The 23,815-nt window shown below is 40.6% G+C and overlaps 2 protein-coding genes across 3 annotated transcripts in view; one reads left to right on the forward strand and one right to left on the reverse strand.

The window, feature by feature from the left end:
* phka1b (phosphorylase kinase, alpha 1b (muscle)) overlaps positions 1 to 3,335 on the forward strand; it is a 37,733-nt gene extending 34,398 nt beyond the window's left edge. Inside the window, exons 27-32 of the mRNA XM_060935171.1 lie at positions 311 to 426; positions 526 to 570; positions 687 to 845; positions 931 to 984; positions 1,110 to 1,310; positions 3,065 to 3,335. Coding sequence (XP_060791154.1) covers positions 311 to 426; positions 526 to 570; positions 687 to 845; positions 931 to 984; positions 1,110 to 1,310; positions 3,065 to 3,238 — 749 coding nt within the window. The 3' untranslated portion in view covers positions 3,239 to 3,335. The remainder of the gene's footprint in view (positions 1 to 310; positions 427 to 525; positions 571 to 686; positions 846 to 930; positions 985 to 1,109; positions 1,311 to 3,064) is intronic.
* A 947-nt stretch (positions 3,336 to 4,282) lies between these two features.
* LOC132895011 (phosphatidylinositol-binding clathrin assembly protein-like) overlaps positions 4,283 to 23,815 on the reverse strand; it is a 39,090-nt gene continuing 19,557 nt past the window's right edge. The window contains exons 7-19 of one of the 2 annotated variants that reach the window (XM_060935172.1): positions 22,137 to 22,243; positions 21,021 to 21,062; positions 18,715 to 18,800; positions 14,332 to 14,386; positions 12,710 to 12,852; positions 10,865 to 10,962; positions 10,488 to 10,598; positions 10,374 to 10,404; positions 7,977 to 8,109; positions 7,813 to 7,836; positions 7,671 to 7,727; positions 5,185 to 5,301; positions 4,283 to 4,975 (exon numbers count right to left, since the gene is read on the reverse strand). In XM_060935172.1, the coding sequence (XP_060791155.1) occupies positions 4,961 to 4,975; positions 5,185 to 5,301; positions 7,671 to 7,727; positions 7,813 to 7,836; positions 7,977 to 8,109; positions 10,374 to 10,404; positions 10,488 to 10,598; positions 10,865 to 10,962; positions 12,710 to 12,852; positions 14,332 to 14,386; positions 18,715 to 18,800; positions 21,021 to 21,062; positions 22,137 to 22,243 (1,019 nt within the window). In that variant the 3' untranslated portion in view covers positions 4,283 to 4,960. The remainder of the gene's footprint in view (positions 4,976 to 5,184; positions 5,302 to 7,670; positions 7,728 to 7,812; positions 7,837 to 7,976; positions 8,110 to 10,373; positions 10,405 to 10,487; positions 10,599 to 10,864; positions 10,963 to 12,709; positions 12,853 to 14,331; positions 14,387 to 18,714; positions 18,801 to 21,020; positions 21,063 to 22,136; positions 22,244 to 23,815) is intronic. The other variant, XM_060935173.1, reaches the window with a different exon arrangement.

Here is a 23,815-nt window from a genome sequence, read left to right on the forward strand (position 1 = left end):
AAATGTTCATAAAATTTCCATATGTAATTGAAATCTGTATATAAAATTGCAGTTAGTCATTACCAGTTGTATGATTGGAAGGCAATCAAAGGTCACATTAGCGAGTGTCCTAATATGCAAATTTACACAAATTCAGAAGCTCATGTACTGTAGTTTTACCAAACAAGATCTTCATAAATATCAAAGTTCTTGTGTAAGTGTGAATATGAATGATTTATGGATAAATTTGTTTGTATCCAACGTCAGAAATGAGGCCCAGCGTCCTAAAGGAGATTTTTTTATATTATATATATTTTATATTATATTTCAGTGCGCTCAGCTGGAACCGGTGTGAGTCCAGCCATCTCTATCCTAGACAAGAGCAAATCCAGTTCTGCAAAAGATCGATTAAAAGGCGGCACTCAACTCAAGTCTAATATCAAACTGGTACAATGCATAAATTAGCGTAATTCCTTATCTTTCTGTCTACTATGTGAGAAAACAAGCTAATTTCTATTTTTTTTATATGTGTGAATATATTTTAAGCCCTTATCGGTGCATTCCTTGGATATTGACAACATTGAGTCAGGGGTGAGTACTGTGCATGATAAAACTCAAACAAGTATTTCAGAGGGAACTGTAGTGAATAATTCTTTAGGTACTGTTTCTTTGTGAATGCTCTTGATAAGTATTGATGTTTCTGTCAGAGATATAGACTTCCTTCCATTGAGTCATTTCAAGGTTTTGTGGGAGCTACAATGCAGGCCAGCAGACAAGGCCAGTGGCTTCGTCGCCGCCGTTTAGATGGAGCTCTCAACAAAGTACCTGTTGGTTTCTACCAAAAGGTCTGGAAGATCCTACAAAAGGTCAGCAGAACTGAATTTCAGTGAATACTGATGCTTGTGCTGTGAAGTTATTTAGGCTAAATCTTCTTTCCCTTTTGATTGAAAGTGTCATGGACTCTCTATTGAAGGGTGTGTCCTTCCATCATCAACCACAAAAGAGGTATACAGTGTATTTGGTTGATTTTTATGCACATTAGTATTTGTCTCAATAAGGTACAGCATGAAGGTATACTCATGAGCATAAAGATGATTATTAATTATTATTATTTTACTAAATGTAATCAGATGACTCCTGGTGAGATAAAATTTGCCGTGCATGTGGAGTCTGTGCTGAACCGTGTCCCACAGCCTGAGTACAGGCAGCTGCTGGTGGAGACGATCCTCGTCCTGACCATGCTGGCTGAAGTGGACATCCCTACCATAGGAGGCATCATTCATGTGGAAAAGATTGTACAAATGGCCAGTGACATGTTCTATAAAGATCAGGTAATCCTCACATGCATTTTCAAAAAATACTATCACCCTTTCTGAAAATGGGCCAAAACACATACATAAACTGGAAGGGCACTTGGTAGAGTGAATACCTCCACCAAGCCACATACAGTATTCAGATTTGCATCAAAATGTGCTCAATTGTTCCTTGGTTCATGGTCCACCTTTCCTCAAAATTTTATCAAAATGTGTTCTCTAGTTTTTGAGTGATGTTGGGAACAGGCAAAAAAAAAAATTCTGGATCTGCATATATATCTGGATCCTGGATCTACATGCATATCTGGTCCATCCATCCATCCATTTTCTGCCGCTTATCCTGGTCTGGGTCGCGGGGGTAGCAGCCTAAGTAGAGCAGCCCAGACTTCCCTCTCCCCGGCCACCTCCACCAGCTCTTCAGGGGGAATACCAAGGCGTTCCCAGGCCAGCCAAGAGATGTAATCTCTCCAGCATGTCCTGGGTCTGCCCTGGGGTCTCCTCCCAGTGGGGCATGCCCAGAGAACCTCCCCTGGGAGGCATCCAGGGGGCATCCTAACAAGGTGCCCGAACCACCTCAACTGACTCCTTTCGATCCCCTCCTTGAATCGCCACCTTAACGTGGTTTGAGTGCCTCAGTGATTCTAGGAGCTATGTTGTTGGGAGCATTTGTCCTTAGTAGGGTCTCCCAAGGCAAACGGGTCCTAGATGAGAGGTCAGACAAAGAGTGGTTTTGAAGACCCTTATGAGAGAAACAGCAAGGATCCGAGTGCCCTCGCCCGGACCAGGGATATTGGGGCCCCACCCTGGAGCCAGGCCTGGGTGAGGGGCTCATTGGCGAGTGCCTGGTGGCCAGGCCTATGTCTGTGGGGCTCAACCGGGCCTAGCCCAAATGAGCAACACAGAACCACTCTCTTGTGGACCCACCACCCGCAGGAGGTGCCGTAAGGGTCCGGTGCATTGTAGCTCGGGTGCCAGCCAAAAGGCAGAGGCCCTGGCGTACTGATCCCTGACTGACAAAACTGGCTTTTGGGACATGGAATACATATTTGGATTTGCATCAACATCTAATGAATTGTTCCTTGGCCCATGGCCCACCTTTCCACCAAATTTCATCAAAATCTGTTTACTATTTTTTGAGTTATGTTGGGAACAGACAAACAAATGGACGTGAAAACATAATGTCCTCCAACAAAGTAGGTGGAGGTAAAAATAGCATATGCCATGAGTGATAGTTTTGAGCTTAACATATGGAAACAATGTATAATTTCTTCACAATATCTTTTTCAAAACTAAAACTTCTTAAGCAGATCAATTTCCTGTTTCAATATTAGCAAGTTCCTTTCAACTAATATTTAATGAAGCCTCCCTTGGAGAGTAACAGCACTAAGCAGTTTCTATGGTGTCTAACGGTTTTAGAGGCAGGTGGTGATCGCAACAGATTTTCGTACAGCTGTACAGGTAAATTGGAACCTCATGGCAGAGACAACCAGACTCTGGGCTAAAATCTAGCTCACGTTTTTCACAAACATGCCGAAATTCTGCTACTGAGCTCAGATATAAACCAAGGAAATACTAATATCAAAATCTTTCAGATGTCTGTAATGTATTTCTCGAGCCCATTTGTACATCCTTAAAGACTTTAATATCTGATGTATGAATAAAAACATTATATACATTTGCACCCTCTGGTTTTTTCTAGAAACTAGTTGATATTTGGGACATTTTTCAAGTACAAAATGTCCTGTCATATATCCATGTCTTCTCTTTTACAGAAAGACCTGGGAGCTGATGATAGTCTCCTGGAAAAAGATCAGTCTAATGGTATCTGTAGGTTACTTTATGACAGCGCACCCAGTGGCCGCTTTGGGAGCATGACTTACCTGTCGAAAGCTGTAGCTGCTTATGTTGATGAATTCCTGCCAACTGGGTCCTGCTCGCTTCAGTGACACACTCAGCTTGGCAGTTTGTTTATGGCAGAAAAATGTGAGTGGCTAAGACTGGCATGAAAAATATCACTGAATAAAATTGTTGACGAACAAACCAGCCAGATTTGTTTGTGGATGTCTAAATGGGGCAAATGTAGATTTTAAATCTATCTATCTTTAAATTTAAATTGTTATCTATATTAGTTTTGACATCACCCTAATCTTTCTAAGTGTGCAAACTGATTAAAGTGAAAAAATTTGTCAATTTAGTGGTCTTTCATGTTCATTTATGCTAAAGGAGAGCTGCAAATCTCATCTCATCTCATTATCTCTAGCCGCTTTATCCTCCTACAGGGTCGCAGGCAAGCTGGAGCCTATCCCAGCTGACTACGGGCGAAAGGCAGGGTACACCCTGGACAAGTCGCCAGGTCATCACATAGACAGCCATTCACACCTACGGTCAATTTAGAGTCACCAGTTAACCTAACCTGCATGTCTTTGGACTGTGGGGGAAACCGGAGCACCCGGAGGAAACCCACGCGGACACGGGGAGAACATGCAAACTCCACACAGAAAGGCCTTCGCCGGCCACGGGGCTTGAACCCGGACCTTCTTGCTGTGAGGCGACAGCGCTAACCACTACACCACCGTGCCGCCCCAGAGCTGCAAATGTCATTAAAAATCTTGGTATTGATGTGTTATTATGTCATAAAATATAAAACCGAATCATGTTCCAGTATGCAAATGCAGACTGCATAAGATCAGGGTAAGTGGGTGGAGTATGCAGGGTCTAATTTGCATATTCATCCAATCTGGATTATGGGGTTTATTTTTGCTTGTTTTTTTTTTTTTTAATGAGTAAAAGATGTAGATGATTTCGTGCACGCTCCACATCAAGACATTTAAAAGTCTGATATATTCAAAACAAGCTTTTAGGTTTAAATTAGGTTTGCTAATAAGAATCATTAATGAGTCAGTATCTTCACATTTGAGTACACTAAAAAGAAAAAAAAACCAGAGTCCGTATGCTTATTATTAAAAGGAAAAAATATAGACACAAGCACGCTGCTGTATTTGTTTTTAATCCATACAGCCATACCTTAACCATACCTGAATGAAATGTTACAAGTTACTGTATGCATAAACAGCTTCAACTTGTAAGGTGAAGTCCAAAATGTTCAGGGACAAGACAAATGTACAAAAGTGACCTGTACACATTTCTCCAGGACTCAAGAATTCAGGAGGCCAGCAACTGTGGCACGATCATCAACATTGACAGTGGCTGATTCGAAACACTATTCAGGCAATGTGCATACAAAACCGTGGCTTGGTTTAGACATTATAAACATTAAAGATTCAAGTGCACACAATTACAACAACAAACTCTCCAACCGGGGGGAAATAGAGGGGCAGAGGACTTGACATCATGACATTGTTTCATTCCACCGCAAATCACTATACATTGTCACTCCATTCGCATTCAGCCAGTGACATCATCTAAGAGGGCCATCTAGAAACACTAGATCTGACACTTAGTAAAATTAATCAGAACGTGTAGAATGGCAGGACTATGTTATGCTGTCGGGGCAGGGGATGCTACAAACACACAGCTCAAGGGGAAAAAATGGCACATGAACATGTCAGTCTCTGAACCAATTCTCACATCTCCGCTGTCATATTTGGTTTTGGGTTGGTTGATGTTTTTCCTCTGGCGCTACTGTCAGTCTGATGCTCTCCTTAGCGCTACATGAAGTGCATCTGAAAATGGAAAAAAAAAAGTCTACTCAAAGCAATATTTCAGTTAAATGTCTGTCACAGGAATGTTTTAGTAATTATATACCAGTATGCTGTGTGTGCCGCACTAAAATAATGGAAAAAACAAGACTGTCATCTTATTTCAAGGTTAAATATTATCTGAAGTTTATACTGTGGATAGAAAACACAATATGGGTGCATGAGTGCAGTACCTGAGTCCCAGGGACAGGGGTGAAGGGGTTGGTGGTGCGGAGAACAGGTTGGTTGTACATCACAGGCTGGGGTGCCATCAAGGGCACTGAACTCATCTGGCCCATGGGAGGAGGAATCTATTAGAAATCAAATACAGATGGATTTTTCATAGTATCATATATATATATATATATATATATATATATATATATATATATATATATATATATATATATATATATTACAATCATATTAATACAATAACTGAAAATGACAATATGATAGTTTGGTTAAAAAAAATGTATATGATTTTTCCCTTTCTCCAAATTCCAGTCAGCTATATCGGATATACGTGTGTGGTTTCTGATGTTTGCTTCTTTAGTTTTGCATCACACCTATAAAGTTACTATTGCTAACATACACTCACAGGCCACTTTATTAGGACCACCCATCCACCTGCTGTTTGATGCAGTTCTCTAATCATCCGATCCCTTGACAGCAGCACAATGCATAACATCATGCAGATACAAATCTTCAGTTAATGTTCACTTCAAACATCAGAATGGGGGAAAACTGTGATCTCAAAGTGTGACTTTCTTTCACCGTGGCATGGGTGTTGGTTTGAGCCAGATGGACTGGTTTGAGTATTTCAGAAACTGCTGGGGTATCTCCTGGGGTTTTCACACACAACAGTCTCTAGAGTTTACACAGATAGAACGGTGCGAAAAACAAAAAAACATTGAGTGAGTGGGAGACAGTTCTGTGGGTGGAAACGTCTTGTTGATAAGAGAGGGTCAGAGGAAAATATCCAGATTGGCTCGAGCTGCCAGAAAGGATATAGTAACTCATAGCAACTCTTTACAACCGTGGTGAGCAGAAAAGCATCTCAGCATGCAACAGCAGAAGACCACATTGGGTTCCACTCCTGCAGCCAAGAATAGGGATCTTAAAATCAAGAACAAGTTCCTATTAAAGTGGCCGGTGAGCGTACAACAGAAGAAACGCTGGAAAGACTGCATAAAAGACGACTTGAAGGCTTTCGGCTTTCACAAAGACTGGCATGATATTGCCTTTGACAGAAAGTCCTGGTGCGCTAACATCTGTCGGGGAAAAGCGCTCTCAGAATGCAACCTTGAAGATCGCCGGCAGGCCATACGGGCGAGACAGCACAGGGGGGACCCCGATCGTCAAACCTGACATGGTTTATATCTGACACGATGAGACACAAGACTCAGACTCAGGTAAGGTCTAAAACTTGTAGATGAGACTGTATTTAGAAGTTATTCTGATAATTATATACAGTACGTTCTATTTGATTTATATATTTACTTTCTTAAATACAAGTTAATATGCATTATACCTCAGGGCTGTCACATTCTTCACTCTGATTGTTCAGAAGGTGTTGATTAATTCTCATACTTTGTAGTTTCTCTAGTATCAAGTACACACAGGTTTGTATAGTGGACTCTCCAGATAAACAGTATTTTTAAGGGTGTTTTGTTTTTTCCAAGGAGTGTCCAGTGTTGGAGGAATCACACCACGCTGTCATTGATTATTTGCCTAAAACGGCACATCCTGTTGTGTTCTATTCCTACTATAATGTATGGTGTTCCAAAGGTGACCAAATGTCTTTTAATGTCTGTGAGTGTGCTATGATACAAGCATGCATTCTCCATGATGCTGAACAGGAGGCTACAAGCCTCCCTTACTTGCTAAATCTAGTAGGACATTAGCTTAAGCACAATACACAACACCAAAAAGACACATTTCAGATAATGAACGTGTCTAGTTACACTATGTATAAAACAACTTGTTCTATCCACATTCACTGGATATGAGCAATCGCGTGCTCTGATTAGCTACTCTACTACTAGGCTATCAGCTCATATACCGTGAGTAGAGAAAAACAAAATGGCGGAGCGTGTTGCTGAACCAACTGAGGATGAAATAAAAACACTACTTTGAAACAACCCCCCCCAAAAAACAAAAAAAAACCCAACAAAATATAGAATAAAAGTATTTGATGGTAAGAACATATCTTTTTTTTTTCTCATCTCATTCTCTCTCGCCGCTTTATCCTGTTCTACAGGGTCGCAGGCAACCTTCTTGCTGTGAGGCGACAGCACTAACCACTATACCACCGTGCCACCCTTGTTTACATTCTAAGCGGAAATTATTTTGTGGGATATTTTGTATAAAATTTTTATTTATTGAATTTGAAAAAAAAAAGCTCTGTTTCTCAAAATCTAGTAAATATGGATATAATAAAACAGTTATTCCACTCAATCTCATCGTACATGGCTTATAGCCAATTCGGCACTACGCGCCTTGTTGGCTATCAGCTCTTGTATGACTCAATTTCCTGGAATAACTGTTAAATGTTTGACGTGCTACATTTTATCTAAAGTTAAAAAGATATTGTGTAAATATCTAAATTTGACCAACCTGTCCCTATACATGATTTTCTAAACGTAAACATTTGGTGTGGTGTCTTTTTAAATCGTACCATCCCATATACAGGCACTTGGGGGGTTGACATTGGAAATGCTACCGGAGCTGGTGCCTACAAAATAAATGAATCAGTACACATTATGAAAAACAAACGATTGCAATATGATTTTTCACAAAGAAACAATGAAGAGACTTACATAGCCAGTATAAATCATTCCATTCTGCAATGAACAGATGGAAGAGGAAAAGAAATGGTACAATTAGCCATTAAGGCAGCTTTTGTTTGCACTTGTGTTTAGGTAACACTGTCTATAGTCCCAGAGAAATGTGTGGTTGAGGTTTAAAGTGTAAATGTTCCTACCATCTGTGGCACAGGAATAGGGGCAGGGGCCAGGTGTGTGTGTCCCCACGGTGCGGTGCCACTCATAGCTTTAGACTGCCAGTGAGATCCTCCTGTAGTTTTCTTCTCCAGGTGGGTCCACTGCATCTCTGGCCTAATGAGAAAGCATAGAACAACTTCACCGACAAGAAACAGTTCTCAAACCTATGAGAACTAGCCAACAGCATGAGATAAATGTCTGTTAAATTAGATTATGGTTGATTTACTTCGAATTTAACAGTCTTAGAACGGTGAGTGTGCAAGTCATTTTTGTGATGAAAACCTTTTTTTTTTTTTAAAGATATTTTTTGGGCTTTTTTCACCTTTACCGGATAGGACAGTGTAGAGACAGGAAATGAGTGGGAGAGAGAGACAGGGAGGGATCAGGAAATGACCTCGGGTCAGAATCGAACCCGGGTCCCCGGATTTATGGTATGGCGCCTTATCCACCTGAGCCACAATGCCCCCATGATGAAAACCTTATTGTGAAACTAATGCTTTGGATGTGTAAAACATTCTCATGACAGTGAAAATTAATAATAGGTGTTTGATATAAGAATGTCCTTAGTAACATGATATGCTGCAGCTGATAATTGCTATAACGTAAGTGATAACTTGTCTCATGGCCATTTCACAACATACATAGTACATATACACCAATCAGCTATAAGATTAAAAACACTGGCAGGTCAAATGAATTACGTTGATTATGTTGTTATAATAGCATCTGTCAAGGGGTGGGATATATTAGGCAGCAAGAAAGCAGTCCGTTCTTGAAGTTGATGTTTTGGAAGCAGGAAAAATGGGCAAGTGTATGGATCTGAGAGACTTTGACAAGGGCCAAATTGTGATGCCTAGATGACTGGGTCAGAACATCTCCAAAATGACACATCTTGTGGGGTGTTCCAGGTATGCAGTGGTTAGTACCAACCAAAAGTGGTCCAAGGAAGGGCAACCAGTGAATTGGCGACAGGTTCATGGGTATCGAAGGCTCATTGATTCACATAGGGCACAAAGGCTAGCCCATATGGTCCAATCCCATAGAAGAGCTACTGTTGCAAAAACTGCTGAAAAAGTTAATGCTGGCTAAAACAGAAAGGTGTCAGGATGAACTTTTTCAGCAGTTTTTGCTACAGTAGCTCTTCTGTGGGATTAGATCATATGGGCTAACCTTCATGCCCCATGCGAATCAATGAGCCTTCGATACCCATGACCCTGTCACCACTTCACCAGTTGTTCCCTTCCTTGGACCACTTTTGGTAGGTACTAACCACTGCATACCGGGAACACCCCACAAGATGTGTCATTTTAGAGATGCTCAAACCCAGTCATCTCAACATCACAATTTGGCCCTTGTAAGAGTCACTCAGATCCTTACGCTTGACCATTTTTCCTGCTTCCAACACATCAGCTTCAAGAACTGACTGTTCTCTTGCTGCCTAATATATCCCACCCCTTGACAGGTGCCATTATAACAACATAATCAATGAAATTCACTTGACCTGCCAGTGTTTTTTATTTTATGGCTGACTGGTGTATAACTATAAACCGATCTACAATGTATTGTTCATTAACAAATTGCAAATCAGGAGTATGTTTTTTCCCCCTCACTGTGTTCAATACACTCATCCATTACTCAATTGTAAAATACCTGGTCAATACTAGTCCTGTGGCAGCGCATTTACTTTTATTGACAGGGTAGAGGGGGACTAACAATTTGTATACATCAACAAATGGGGTTCAGTCAGTGCTCCATATATGCATTATATGGCCAAAGATTTGTGGACACCTGCCCACCAGTCACACCCATATGAGCATGTTGAACTTCCCATTACAGATTTAGTCTCCCTTTACTGTTAGAATAACCTCCATTCTTCTGGGAAGGCTTTCCACTAGACTTTGGAGTGTAGCTGTGGGGATATGTGCTCATTGAGCTACAAGAGCATTAGTAGCATCAGGTATTGATGTCAAGCAAGAAGGTCTGGTGCAAAATTGGCATTTCAATTCATTCCACAGGTATTCAGTGGGGTTGAGATCAGGGCTCTGTGGAGGCCAATCGAGCCACTCCTCTTTCATGCCAAGCTTGGTAAATCATGTTTTCATGGACAGAGGCATTGTCATGCTGGAACAGGTTTGGGCTCGAAAGTTCCACTGAAGAGAAATTATAATGTTACAGCATACAAAGACATTCCATATAGTTGTTTGCTTCTAACATTGTGGTAACAGTTTCGGGAACATGAACATATGGGTGTGATGGTCAGGTGTCTGCAAACATTTGGCCATATCGTGTTTATTCAAAGTGACCTGTAGGGTAGATATAGCTGATAAAATGGGCAGTGAGGTGTACCGAATAAACTGAGTATACTGAGAAAATCTTACTTTTTGGCCAGGGGTGCTCCAAAGTGCAAATCTATGAGAACAAGCTTGATTAGACAGGAAATAAAATATGACGGTAAGTATAATACAGAAAAGCCACATGAATAAAAGACCTACTGCCCACTAGGTTGGCCAAAGATGAGTCCAGGTCATTAGTCAGTAACTTTCCTCCGTGATGGAGTTGTGTGCCTTGGCCGTGGACCTGTGAAGTGGGCTTGAGTAGGGGTCCTAAAGCGGGCATGACCTATAGCGGAAGGCAGAAGGATACAGAAATGGAATGTGTGTCCTTGCTGCCCTTACAAACTATCATGTTCAATCACAAATCTTTGACTTACCCAGAAAAGGTCCAGTCATTCGGAGCAAGGTGAACAAAAAAGGAAAAATATTAAATCATATAGCAAACAGATAAAGATGAAATACATGAAGACATGCGACTGAATAAGTCTATGTGTTCATGTTGGCGTGTGTTGCCATGTTGATGGTGTAAATCTGACCTCCCCAGCCGTTATTAGTGGCAGGCAGGGTGCTAGTTGGAACAGGGGTGGTGAGGTTGTGTTGGAGGTCGAAATGATCACTGGTGAAACTGTGCACACTGTTGGTTCAAGAGATGCAGAAATACGCTATTTTACACCTTGAAGCTTAATATACAGTATGTAGGTATTCAAAGGTCTATGAAATGGATACAGTGGTGCTTGAAAGTTTGTGAACCTTTTAGAATTTTTTATATTTCTGCATAAATATGACCTAAAACATCATCAGATTTTCACACAAGTCCTAAAAGTAGATAAAGAGAACCCAGTTAAACAAATGAGACAAAAATATTATACTTGGTCATTTATTTATTGAGGAAAATGATCCAATATTACATATCTGTGAGTGGCAAAAGTATGTGAACCTCTAGGATTAGCAGTTAATTTGAAAGTGAAATTGGAGTCAGGTATTTTCAATCAATGGGATGACAATCAGGTGTGAGTGGGCACCCTGTTTTATTTAAAGAACAGGGATCTATCAAAGTCTGATCGTCAAAACACATGTTTGTGGAAGTGTATCATGGCACGAACAAAGGAGATTTCTGAGGACCTCAGAAAAAGCGTTGTTGATGCTCATCAGGTTGGAAAAGGTTACAAAACCATCTCTAAAGAGTTTGGACTCCACCAATCCACAGTCAGACAGATTGTATACAAATGGAGGAAATTCAAGACCATTGTTACCCTCCCCAGGAGTGGTCGACCAAAAAAGATCACTCCAAGAGCAAGTCATGTAATAGTTGGCGAAGTCACAAAGGACCCCAGGGTAACTTCTAAGCAACTGAAGGCCTCTCCCACATCGGCTAATGTTAATGTTCATGAGTCCACCATCAGAAGAACACTGAACAATGGTGTGCATGGCAGGGTTGCAAGGAGAAAGCCACTGCTCTCCAAAAAGAACATTGCTGCTCGTCTGCAGTTTGCTAAAGGTCACGTGGACAAGCCAGAAGGCTATTGGAAAAATGTTTTGTAGACAGATGAGACCAAAATAGAACTTTTTGGTTTCAATGAGAAGCATTATGTTTGGAGAAAGGAAAACACTGCATTCCAGCATAAGAACCTTATCCCATCTGTGAAACATGGTGGTGGTAGTATCATGGTTTAGGCCCATTTTGCTGCATCTGGGCCAGGACGGCTTGTCATCATTGACGGAACAAGTGAATTCTGTCATCATTGACGGAACAAGTGAATACCAGTGAATTCTAAAGGAAAATGTCAGGACATCTGTCCATGAACTGAATCTCAAGAGAAGGTGGGTCATGCAGCAAGACAACGACCCTAAGCACACAAGTCGTTCTACCAAAGAATGATTAAAGAAGAATAAAGTTAATGTTTTGGAATGGCCAAGTCAAAGTCCTGACCTTAATCCAATCAAAATGTTGTGGAAGGACCTGAAGCGAGCAGTTCATGTGAGGAAACCCACCAACATCCCAGAGTTGAAGCTGTTCTGTACGGAGGAACGGGCTAAAATTCCTCCAAGCCGGTGTGCAGGACTGATCAACAGTTACCGCAAACGTTTAGTTGCAGTTATTGCTGCACAAGGGGGTCACACCAGATACTGAAAGCAAAGGTTCACATACTTTTGCCACTCACAGATATGTAATATTGGATCATTTTCCTCAATAAATAAATGACCAAGTATAATATTTTTGCCTCATTTGTTTAACTGGATTCTCTTTATCTACTTTTAGGACTTGTGTGAAAATCCAAGCAATAATCTACAGTAGTAGCAATAATCTACAACATCACATCATAAGTCATAAAGCGAACAGTATAAGTAGCCTACTATAACAGTATAAGTAGCCTCAGTACCCGTTTGTGATGGATAGATCTGGTGGACTGGAGAGGAGCTCAGTAGCACCACTACTGGTGCAGCTGCTGTTGGCACTACCCACGGACTGCCCGCTGGGGGACACTGTTGGGGTCTGCATGCCAATATCTTTAAGCTGTACTCCCTGTGGTCAGGTTAAATGAGAAACATATTAACATGACAACAAGTTAATATGTTAATATGTCTTAATATTAATAAGTTAATATGTCTTGTTTTCATTTAGTTTCCTCTGTAAATGTTGCACAATCATATTAAGGCCAGATGCTCCCAATAAATAGATTTTTAGAATCGTTTATAACTTTTGAACCTCTGTAATGTAAAAAGATAGCGATAATTATTGGTATCAGTGCTTTATTAGCTCATCCGGCCAACAGGTGATGAGCTTATGCCATCATGTGTTGTCCGGCGTCTGTCCGGCGTCGTCCACATTTCACGAAAATCACTTCTTCTCTCTCAATTCTTAGCAATTTTTATTCTTTTTGGCAGGAAGGTAGGTCTGCCTGGAGTGCATATGGCTTCTATCCAAATTTGCATAGTTGCAATTAATAATGAAGATATGGAGTAATTAAGCCCTAATGAGCAGTTTCCACACAAATCGCTTCTTCTCCCTCAATTCTTCACCGACTTTGATTCTTTCAGGCATGAAGGTAGGGGTACCTAAGGTGCATATAACTTCTCCCCAGATTTGTTGAATTACAATTATTAATGAAGTTATGGACTAATTAAGCCTTAATGAGCAGTTCAACAAAAATTGCTTCTTCTCGGTCAATTCCTCGCTGTTTTGGATTCTTTCAGGCAAATACGTAGGTATTCCTAGGGTGTATATAGCTTCTGTATATAGTGGATATAGCTTACAACATTTATTGCGCGAGGTGGCCCACTTTAGAGCGTTCCTTCTGGACTAGATGGGGCCGGAGTGAGCTACGCCGTCATTGACGGTCTCGTTTTTAAACTTATATCCCAGCTCCTTTTGATTGAACATAACATACATTTTGTTGTATTTCTCAGGCATTATTTAATCTATTTTTAATGACTCATATATTACGGGAAAGCTTATGTTAATATCGAAACATTTCCATCGATGACATGATTTTTGCTGAAAATTTTGTGTTTATCAGACATGTATAGAGCCAGACTTTGAGAAAAGTATTTTTCTTAATATTTAAAATAGCTTTGATTTTAAGTAATAATGTTATCCATTAAACTGTGTAAACACTTGTCAATATGTCAACGTGAGTTTTTAAACAAATATCATAAAATAATTACATTTATTACGATATTGAAGCAAAAAAACGAGAATTTAATAATTAATTTGTTGGGGAAAAAACCCCCCCAGATTTTTGTGCTCTGCAAAGTTGCATCAACTTGATTTCTGGCTTTATTTGTATATTCAATGTTTCTTAAATAAACTTGCAACACAAAACATCTTGTACCGATGTATACTTCAAGTTTCATTCTGATATGAGTAAAAAAAAAAATTAGTTGTGATACCTGGATTTAAGGGAAATCATCAGGTATCACATTTTGTAAAGTTCAATATTGCCTTTACTTTCATAAACCAAACCTGAGACCTCAGAACCCTGAGAACCTTGAGTCGTCTCACCTTTGTTGGCTGTAATCTGTTGCCTTCGGCCTCCTGAGCCTGCTGTTTCTCATCCCTGCAAACAGGAAAAGTAATAAACAGTAATAAACAGCCTGAAAACAGATAGGTAAATGAAAAAATGTTCACATCAAACATTGTAATGGGGAAAAATGTGATCTCAGTGACTTGGCATGACCGTGGTATGGTTCTTGGTGTTAGATGGGATGGTTTGAGTATTTCAGAAACTGGGCTATTATCAACTAGAAAAAAGTGATGTTTTACTTTTTGGTGAGCCTTGACTCCTGTTCTCGACTGACAGGAGTAGAACCTGAAAGGGTCTTCTGCTGTTGTAGCCCATCCACCTCAAGGTTCAATGTGTTTTGCCCGTGTGTTCAAAGCATTTTGAGATGCTTTTCTGCTCATCACTTTTGTAACGAGTAATTATTTGAGTTACTATAGCCTTCTTGTCAGGTTAAACCAGTCCAACAAGGTGAGGGCTTCTTCGTTTTTCGCACCATTCTGTGTAAACTCTTGAGACTTGGGTGGGGTTTACATTAGACCGTATCAGCGGATCATCAGATTAACGTTTTTAAAACGATTAGTGTGCACACAGCAACGCCAATACACAATTTGCGTGCACACAGCAACGCCAATACACGGATACGCTCGGCTCCGCAGGCATCCTGCGCTCCAAATCACTCCGCCCTGAACAGCGAGTGCCCTCTGGAGGGTGCGCACTCCGGCCCTGCGCAGCTCACAGAGCGCACGAGTGGAGTGCACGAGCAGTGATTTGGGACTGAGCCGCTGTGTGTGTGATCTCAGTGCATGTCGGGCATGCGCGTCACTTACCACTTGCAAGTGGAAGGATGGCAAGCCTAAAGACAATCATAACTACACAATGGGCAGTATTTGCATCAATATTTGCAGTATTTTCATACTTTTATACTCTTTAATGAAAGGTGATACAAGGCGGAAGTCCGCGCCGTTTTTCAGCAGTCGCGTCACATGACCAACGCCAGCGAATCAGGAAGGTGGATGTCACAGTGACGTTGTCCAATGACGATGCCAGCTAGAGCTCAGCACAGCGTATCCGCGTATTCTCAATGTTTACACAGCACCGGACCAGACACGATCTGGATTGAATACGTGGACCCTGACGGATTCCCGTTTCCCGGCGTTTCCAGGGGTTTTAATGTAAACGGACAGTGCATCCGCGAAGAAAACGAGACAGATACGGTCTAATGTAAACTTTGCTGTGCATGAAAATCCCAGGAGCTCATCAGGTTCTGAAATGCTCAAACCAGTTTGTCTGGAACCAACAATCATGCTTAAGTCAAAGTCACTGACTGAGAATTACTGAGATTTTTTTTTTTCTCGTTCTGATGCTTGACGTGAACATGAAGAACTGAAGCTCTTGACCTGTATCTGCACGATTTTATGCATTGCACTACTGCCACTTGATTAGTTGATTGGATTATTAGCACAAATAACCAGGTGTTCCTAATAAAGTTGCCCGGGCGACTGTGGTGATCTGTGTAAATCATAATACTTTGCATGTAAATAGAGGATATTACATGGTTGCATGAAGATATGAAGTTTATCTTCGAGTGGTGAACGTATATATCATTAGTGAGCGAAGTAAATGAGTGATATATTTTTCAACACAAGAAGATAAACTTCATATCTTCACGCAACCATGTAATGTTCTTTATATTATATGGACACAAACAAAAAAATATGCAAGTTAATCAAAAGAATTTTAATTATGAAGCGGTTCGCCATTTTGACAACGCACGTTTAGTCAGCGGGAAAACACTGGGACTGACGTCATTGGAGTGAAATATTGGGAAATATGTCACTCAGATCCGCGATGTATTTTGTATGAACAAAGCAAGTTTTTCAACAGGGCAAGATAAACTTCATATCTTCAAGCCAACATGTGATTTTCTTTTTATTATATAGACACATTCACAAACAAAAAGTACCCAAATTTATCAAAACAATTCACTGATTTTCTCACGAGTGACATGTAGAGATTTATGTCACAGTTTTGGTTCTCCATGTCCCGGATGTAGCTCATATACTGTCAAAAATAGTAGGAGTACAGTAGGAGACTATTTCTATCCCCCAAGGTACAATCGACACGAATGTACCCCCTAGGGCTCATTATTGGATCTCAAGGTTACTATGTGTACTTTTTTAGGGCCAAAAAGGTACATTTACAGTGGTGCTTGAAAGTTTGTGAACCCTTTAGAATTTTCTATATTTCTGCATAAATATGACCTAAAACATCATCAGATTTTCACACAAGTCCTAAAAATAGATAAAGAGAACCCAGTTAAACAAATGAGACAAAAATATTATACTTGGTCATTTATTTATTGAGGAAAATGATCCAATATTACATATCTGTGAGTGGCAAAAGTATGTGAACCTTTGCTTTCAGTATCTGGTGTGACCCCCTTGTGCAGCAATAACTGCAACTAAACATTTCCGGTAACTGTTGATCAGTCCTGCACACCGGCTTGGAGGAATTCTAGCCCATTCCTCCGTACAGAACAGCTTCAACTCTGGGATGTTGGTGGGTTTCCTCACATGAACTGCTCGCTTCAGGTCCTTCCACAACATTTCCATTGGATTAAGGTCAGGACTTTGACTTGGCCATTCCAAAACATTAACTTTATTCTTCTTTAACCATTCTTTGGTAGAACGACTTCTGTGCTTAGGGTCGTTGTCTTGCTGCATGACCCACCTTCTCTTGAGATTCAGTTCATGGACAGATGTCCTGACATTTTCCTTTAGAATCCGCTGGTATAATTCAGAATTCATTGTTCCATCAATTATGGCAAGCCATCCTGGCCCAGATGCAGCAAAATGGGCCCAAACCATGATACCACCACCACCGTGTTTCACAGATGGGATAAGGTTCTTATGCTGGAATGCAGTGTTTTCCTTTCTCCAAACATAACGCTTCTCATTTAAACCAAAAAGTTCTATTTTGGTCTCATCGGTCCACAAAACATTTTTCCAATAGCCTTCTGGCTTGTCCACGTGGTCTTTAGCAAAGTGCAGACAAGCAGCAATGTTCTTTTTGGAGAGCAGTGGCTTTCTCCTTGCAACCCTACCATGCACACTATTGTTGTTCAGTGTTCTCCTGATGGTGGACTCATGAACATTAACATTAGCCAATGTGAGAGAGGCCTTCCGTTGCTTAGAAGTTACCCTGGGGTCCTTTGTGACCTCGCTGACTATTACACGCCTTGCTCTTGGAATGATCTTTGTTGGTTGACCACTCCTGGGGAGGGTAACAATGGTCTTGAATTTCCTACATTTGTGCACAATCTGTCTGACTGTGGATTGGTGGAGTCCAAACTCTTTACAGATGGTTTTATAATCTTTTCCAGCCTGATGAGCATCAACAACGCTTTTTCTGAGGTCCTCAGAAATCTCCTTTGTTCGTGCCATGATACACTTCCAGAAAACATGTGTTGTGAAGATCAGACTTTGATAGATCCCTGTTCTTTAAATAAAACAGGGTGCCCGCTCACACCTGATTGTCATCCCATTGATTGAAAACACCTGACTCTAATTTCACCTTCAAATTAACTGCTAATCCTAGAGGTTCACATACTTTTGCCACTCACAGATATGTAATATCGGATCATTTTCCTCAATAAATAAACGACCAAGTATAATATTTTTGGCTCATTTGTTTAACTGGGTTCTCTTTATCTACTTTTAGGACTTGTGTGAAAACCTGATAATGTTTTAAGTCATATTTATGCAGAAATATAGAAAATTCTAAAGGGTTCACAAATTTTCAAGCACCACTGTATGTTCCCAAGCAGTATAGAAAGTGTACAAATAAGCGCCTTAGAGGGTACTGATCCAGTGACAAGCCAGTGTACTGCTAAAGATACAACAATGGACTTTATTTTCTGACAGTGTATGAAACATACGAGTGGTACATTTCCCAGTAAAGCACTCGTTTCCGTACAATATAATATAACAAACTGATTGTTATTATTGTGATTCATATTTTGTACTGGCATTAAATTGTATTGGTGTGCTTCTGTTATATTTCTATTACAATCACAGCTGGCCGAATGATACTATAAAACAGAAAAAAAAGATAAAGATTATAAGCTTTATTCAGGAGGAGGTACCGTACACACTCTGGGACAAATGGTTTAATAACCTATACAGTGTCGAGTCTGCAGGACTCTTTTCATTCTGCCATAATGAAAATGTGCTGTCTGGTAGAGACCTGTTTATAAGCAGATGCTTTTTAATAACTAATAACGTCTTACTGTGCCACATAATTGTTTTTTTGTGCACCAGTGAGTACAACTGTGAGGATCACAGTAACTGGGTGAACCTTTCACTCTGATATGGATAAGATACCTGTTGACGGAGGAGAGCTCTTTGATTTTCTTGCCTTCCAGAGAGGCCAGGTGTTGTTCAAGAGCTTGTAAGAGACTACTTGGGGCCTGGAAGTGATGTAGGTTGAGGACAAGAGATATTTCAGATATGTGTGTGGACACTGAGTACAATACAAAAGCACGCACGCACACACACACACACACGCACACACACACACACCTCCTCACACATAAACCAATACGGAATTTGACAAATATATGGACACAACTATATACAGTACATATACTACTACAACTGAAAGACTCGCTCTCACCCACTCACTCACTCACGCAGACACATACACACATTCAGACAGACAAACAGACATATACAAAGTCACAAAGGGAAGGTCTGCATTACTGACATAACCTAATAGTGTTCATGAGTCTCTAAAATAAAAGGGAGACAAAGCAAAAAGGATTCAAATAGAAGATGCCTGTACATGCACAAAATGTGTTATTTCCCATGCAAGTGTTCTGAAACTTCATACACGGCTCGTGAAGCAAACTGAGATCAAGGACTTCTCAAAGGGGGGGGAGACACAAATTTTCTACAAACAAACAAAGGGGGACCTTTTTTTTTTTGTCTTTTTCTGACCATGCAGAGCATTTCATAAAGCACAGATATAAGAAGCCAAAGCACAACCTATTAAACTTTGGATTCCACTTGGGGTTCAATTTCATAATTGCATTTGCAGCAAATGACATATTTTTGTGTGTCATATCTTTTGGAATTTTTCAGCAAACACATGGTCTTTTATCATCAAGAAAAGGAAATAAAAACATTTGGAAGCCAAAGCAGGTTATTCGGAGAAAGGCAAATGCTGGATGAGAACATGAGCTTGCGCGTTCGCTGTCTGAAATGCATTTTTCTTCCTCTACTCTACAGGCTATAATCAATGAGCTGTACTGGCTGACGAAGAGCGTTCACTCTTCAAGGGAATGGCTTTGTTCTTACACAGCATTTGCCTTTCAAGGACAAGACGTGTCCACTCTGCATGCCAGTTCGAGGGAGGATTCCCATGAATAACAAAAGAACAGATTTCTCAGACACTCTAAGAGGAGACAAAACAAGGAAAAGCCCACTGAGAAATCTGAAACATAGGTGACGAAACAATAGACTGTTTAAAAAAAAAAGAGCGAAACAAACGAAAACAGAGCAAGAAGTTAAGGAAACGGTAACATGGCTGTAGGAGTGTACAAAAGGCCGCACTATCTCTCACAACCTGTGGATCATTTTAAAAAAATAAATAATATATGCATTAATGTTGGTGAAGAACCATTTGAGTGTTCATAAGGATGTTACTTTATGCAGGCCTTCTGAATACTGCTTCAGCTGAAGTAAACAAGGCACTCCTTCCATTTCAAATGTTTTCGACATGGTTAGGTACCACTGTGTAGTATGCCAGCCCAACACCTTCAGGAGTCCCTGTCTGATGTAAATGAAAATGTCAATAAAATAAAAATAAAAGCCAAATGGTGGCAAACTGAAGGGGGAGATGTGTGCCCAGCACCCCTCTGTCAGTCGGCATGAAGCGTAATTGGCATGAAATGCAAAGACCAGCGTAAATCGGTGGCCTACATTTGGCATGGTTGCTGACTATAAACTTCAGATGGTGCCAGGCAAAGTTTTGTCCCCTGCTCCAGTTTTAAGGCATTCTATTTATTGTGCACATTCACAACTGTTCCCCAAAGCTATTAAAGCAAAAAGAAAAAAAAAACTACCAGTGCAGAGATATATGGCAATGGTGAGTGCCTGCAGTGTAAGTGCTAAACACTATACCCACAATCCCTTAGGCACAAACACCATTCAGCCATATATCATTCTGCACTGGAAATAGAAGCGCTTTAAATTTCTCATGGATTTTACCAGTAAGAAATGGTGGCTTGAAGAGCAAGCACTTAATCTTAATATGACGACATCGCAAACCTCAATAGCCTTGAACGGCCTTTCATTCCTAATAAAAAAAAATGCTGTGCTAATACACATGGCAATATTCAAGGCATAAGGCTTCATAAATGAGAGCTTCTCTGAGGTCAAAGGTGACCAGCTTTAGTACCCATTTACCTCTGATGAAAACAGAAAACGCAAAACAGCACATCAGATTCCCAGGGAGAGCGCGGGTATGGAGTAAGTTTCTGGAGGCCCCTATCCTAAAAGTCTGGTAGATGAGGGGTAAACATAGAGGAAATGGGGGAGGCTGGGGATGGAGGTATATGGGGTGAGGTGGTGATGGCAATTTCGGGTGAAGCCACATGGCAGAAATTGAGATGAAATGTGCCACTAACCTGTGAGAGATCTGGGATGTCAACCTGATCAATTCCAACTTGCTGTGACACAAAAAAAGGAAAAGAGGGAGGAGAACAAAAACAAAAAACAAAACAATGTGGAACAAAAGAGGTAAAACAAAAGGAAAACCAGAAAATAGGTATGTGAAGGAGGGAGGAAGAATAAAGAAAAAGAGCCATTACTCCATGCGGCGTTTGTGTGGGTGTTAAAGAAAATATGGACAACTGCATGTACAAAGAGAGAGACAACAAGGATTTGGATGTTGGCTTCATGGGTGAGAAAACAATGAAATGTCACTTTTGGTTATGTGAACGGAGATGAAATATTCATGACTAGGTGAGAAACATCCAAAAGAAACACACAACTAATGTTGACTTTGGAAAAAAAAAAGGACAAGAAAAAAATGGCATACACACATTGTTATACAAATAAAGAAATGCGCTCTTAAAGTCAACTTTAGTCTGTTTTTGGATAGCACTGCACCCAGTACCTGAAGAGACATATTACTTAGCCAAAAAAGACAAAATAATAAAACATAATCTTGAAATCAAGCAGGATGTGCAGGATTTTTTTTTTCTTCCAAAAAATACCTCCATACACAGCAAGACATTATGCTTTATAAACGAATAAATAAAAGGAATGGCTAAATTCCAGCCATGTGGCACAGTTGTCAAAAAATAGTACATGTATTTGCTTTAATGCGTAGTCATTTTCTAAGGACACCAGAGGACACCATTACTGCACCTTTATGCAAAACCTTTTAGATATGAAACACTACAAAGTCCTCACTCATATTTGATCAGTCAAAGATCTTCCACGTTGACAACTGTGCCCTGCTTTTGGACTGCAAAACTGTTTTTTTAATGCAAACTTAAGTCAAATGACTGAAATAGTTGGTCTTCATTTGAATAACACATCATCGTTCTTATTGTTGCTGAGATAGACTGAGAGACATCTCGCTAACGCATGCAGTGCAGGCAGCAGAACAGGCAGAATGAAGGGGAACCTTTGGTAAAAGTTGAACCGAAAGCCAAGAGGGGCAGTAATCAAAAAAAGGGCCTGTGTGGAAGAGCCCGACCAAACCCATGCATTGAGTGTATTCAGAAACATTTTACCTCTGCCACTTTGAGAAACTCTGAGAGCTTGGTCATCCTGATAAGAAACCTCTTGTATATTTCCAGGGCTTCTTTACACTGGTGCTTCTTCATATCAAAATATTTCTCTTTGAAACGAAACAAAATGTTTAGCACGACATCTTTGCATCTGCACACAATCTGACAATAATCTCATTTGCGTTTGCAAAAATGGCTTATACCACAGCACTACTGATTTCTTGAATCGGATTGGTCAGAAAGCGTTGATTCGTTTTCTTTTAAGGCTTATAGTAATGCACTTGTTTTAACACATTAGCATTTCTATAGTAACAGTTCATTTTTAGGGACTTGTATGCTGCGTGGTGCAGTGGTTAGTGCTGTTGCCTCAGAGCAAGAAGGTTCCGAGTTTAGACCTCATGGCCGACAGGGGTCTTTCTACAGTGGATATAAAAAGTGTACACACCCTGTTAAAACAATAGGTTTTTCTGATGTAAAAAAAAAAATGAGACCATGATAAATAATTTCAAAACTTTTCCCACCTTTAATGTGACCTATAACCTGAAAACAAGCAAATCTGTTAGTGGGAAAAACATAAAAAATAAAAAGTGTACAATAAGCTGGTTGCATAAGTGTGCACACCCTTAAACTAAAGGCCCGGTCCCACTGGCCGATGGACACAAAACGTATGCGAAAAGGACACAGCGGACGAGCAAAATTTCGGGGGTGGCTCTAGCCGTTTTCATCCGCTCCAGAAATGGACAAAATTGGCGAAAACTGAACGGAAAAGAACGGACGTGGGTAGTATATAGCGGGGATGTTAAACGCATGTTCATAGGAAGCCTAGAGGATGAAAGCGGATGGAAGTGGATGACAGCTCCGAAGGGGCTAGGAGAAAGAGCGGATGCATAGCGGATGAAGGGGATGCATCACGTACGCCTAACGGAAACAAAGGGGATGTTGCGCGGATGTATATCGGATGCAGACCGTTCACTGCGCTAGGTGTCCTTCTACATACTCTAGACATACTCCAGACATCCTAAATATACGAGATACATCCCAGATATAAACGCTTTGTCCGTTTTGAATACTTTATATACGAGATGCATACGCTTACATCCTTTCTATTTCCGTGCTACTAACGATGAATAGACGTTTCATGTACCTTATCTTTCCTCCCTCTTTCCGTTTTCAGCTGCAGCGGATGTGAGTTGCGAGGATGCCCAGAGGATGCAGAGAGGATACAGCAGACGTTTAACGGATGATAACGGACATAGAACGTTTGTTGCTCGTATATGTCGCGGATTTACATCGTACACGGCGGAAAGTTCATCCGTTCTAAAAGTTTTGTGCAGCTCAAAACTTTTTGCGCGGATGAAATCACAGTGGACGGATGCTCGATGGATAGAGCGTATGAAGCACGTATGCAATGAGTACACAACGGATGCATAGCGTTTTCCAACGGATGGCAAAGATTTTTTTACGTTTTACATCCTCTTTGCATCCATAAGTCCAGTGGGACCGGGCCTTAATACTTTGTTGAAGCCCCTTTTGATTTAATTACAGCATTCAGTCTTTTTGGGTTCACACCTACCATCACTTAAAATGACTCTGATTAACCCCAAATAAAGTTCAGCTGTCCTAGTAGGATTTTCCTGACATTTACTCGGTTGCATCCTCCAGCAAAAGCCAGCGTTCACAGA

Source organism: Neoarius graeffei, chromosome 12, assembly GCF_027579695.1.
Source record: "Neoarius graeffei isolate fNeoGra1 chromosome 12, fNeoGra1.pri, whole genome shotgun sequence".
In the NCBI taxonomy this organism is placed as follows: Eukaryota; Metazoa; Chordata; class Actinopteri; order Siluriformes; family Ariidae; genus Neoarius; species Neoarius graeffei.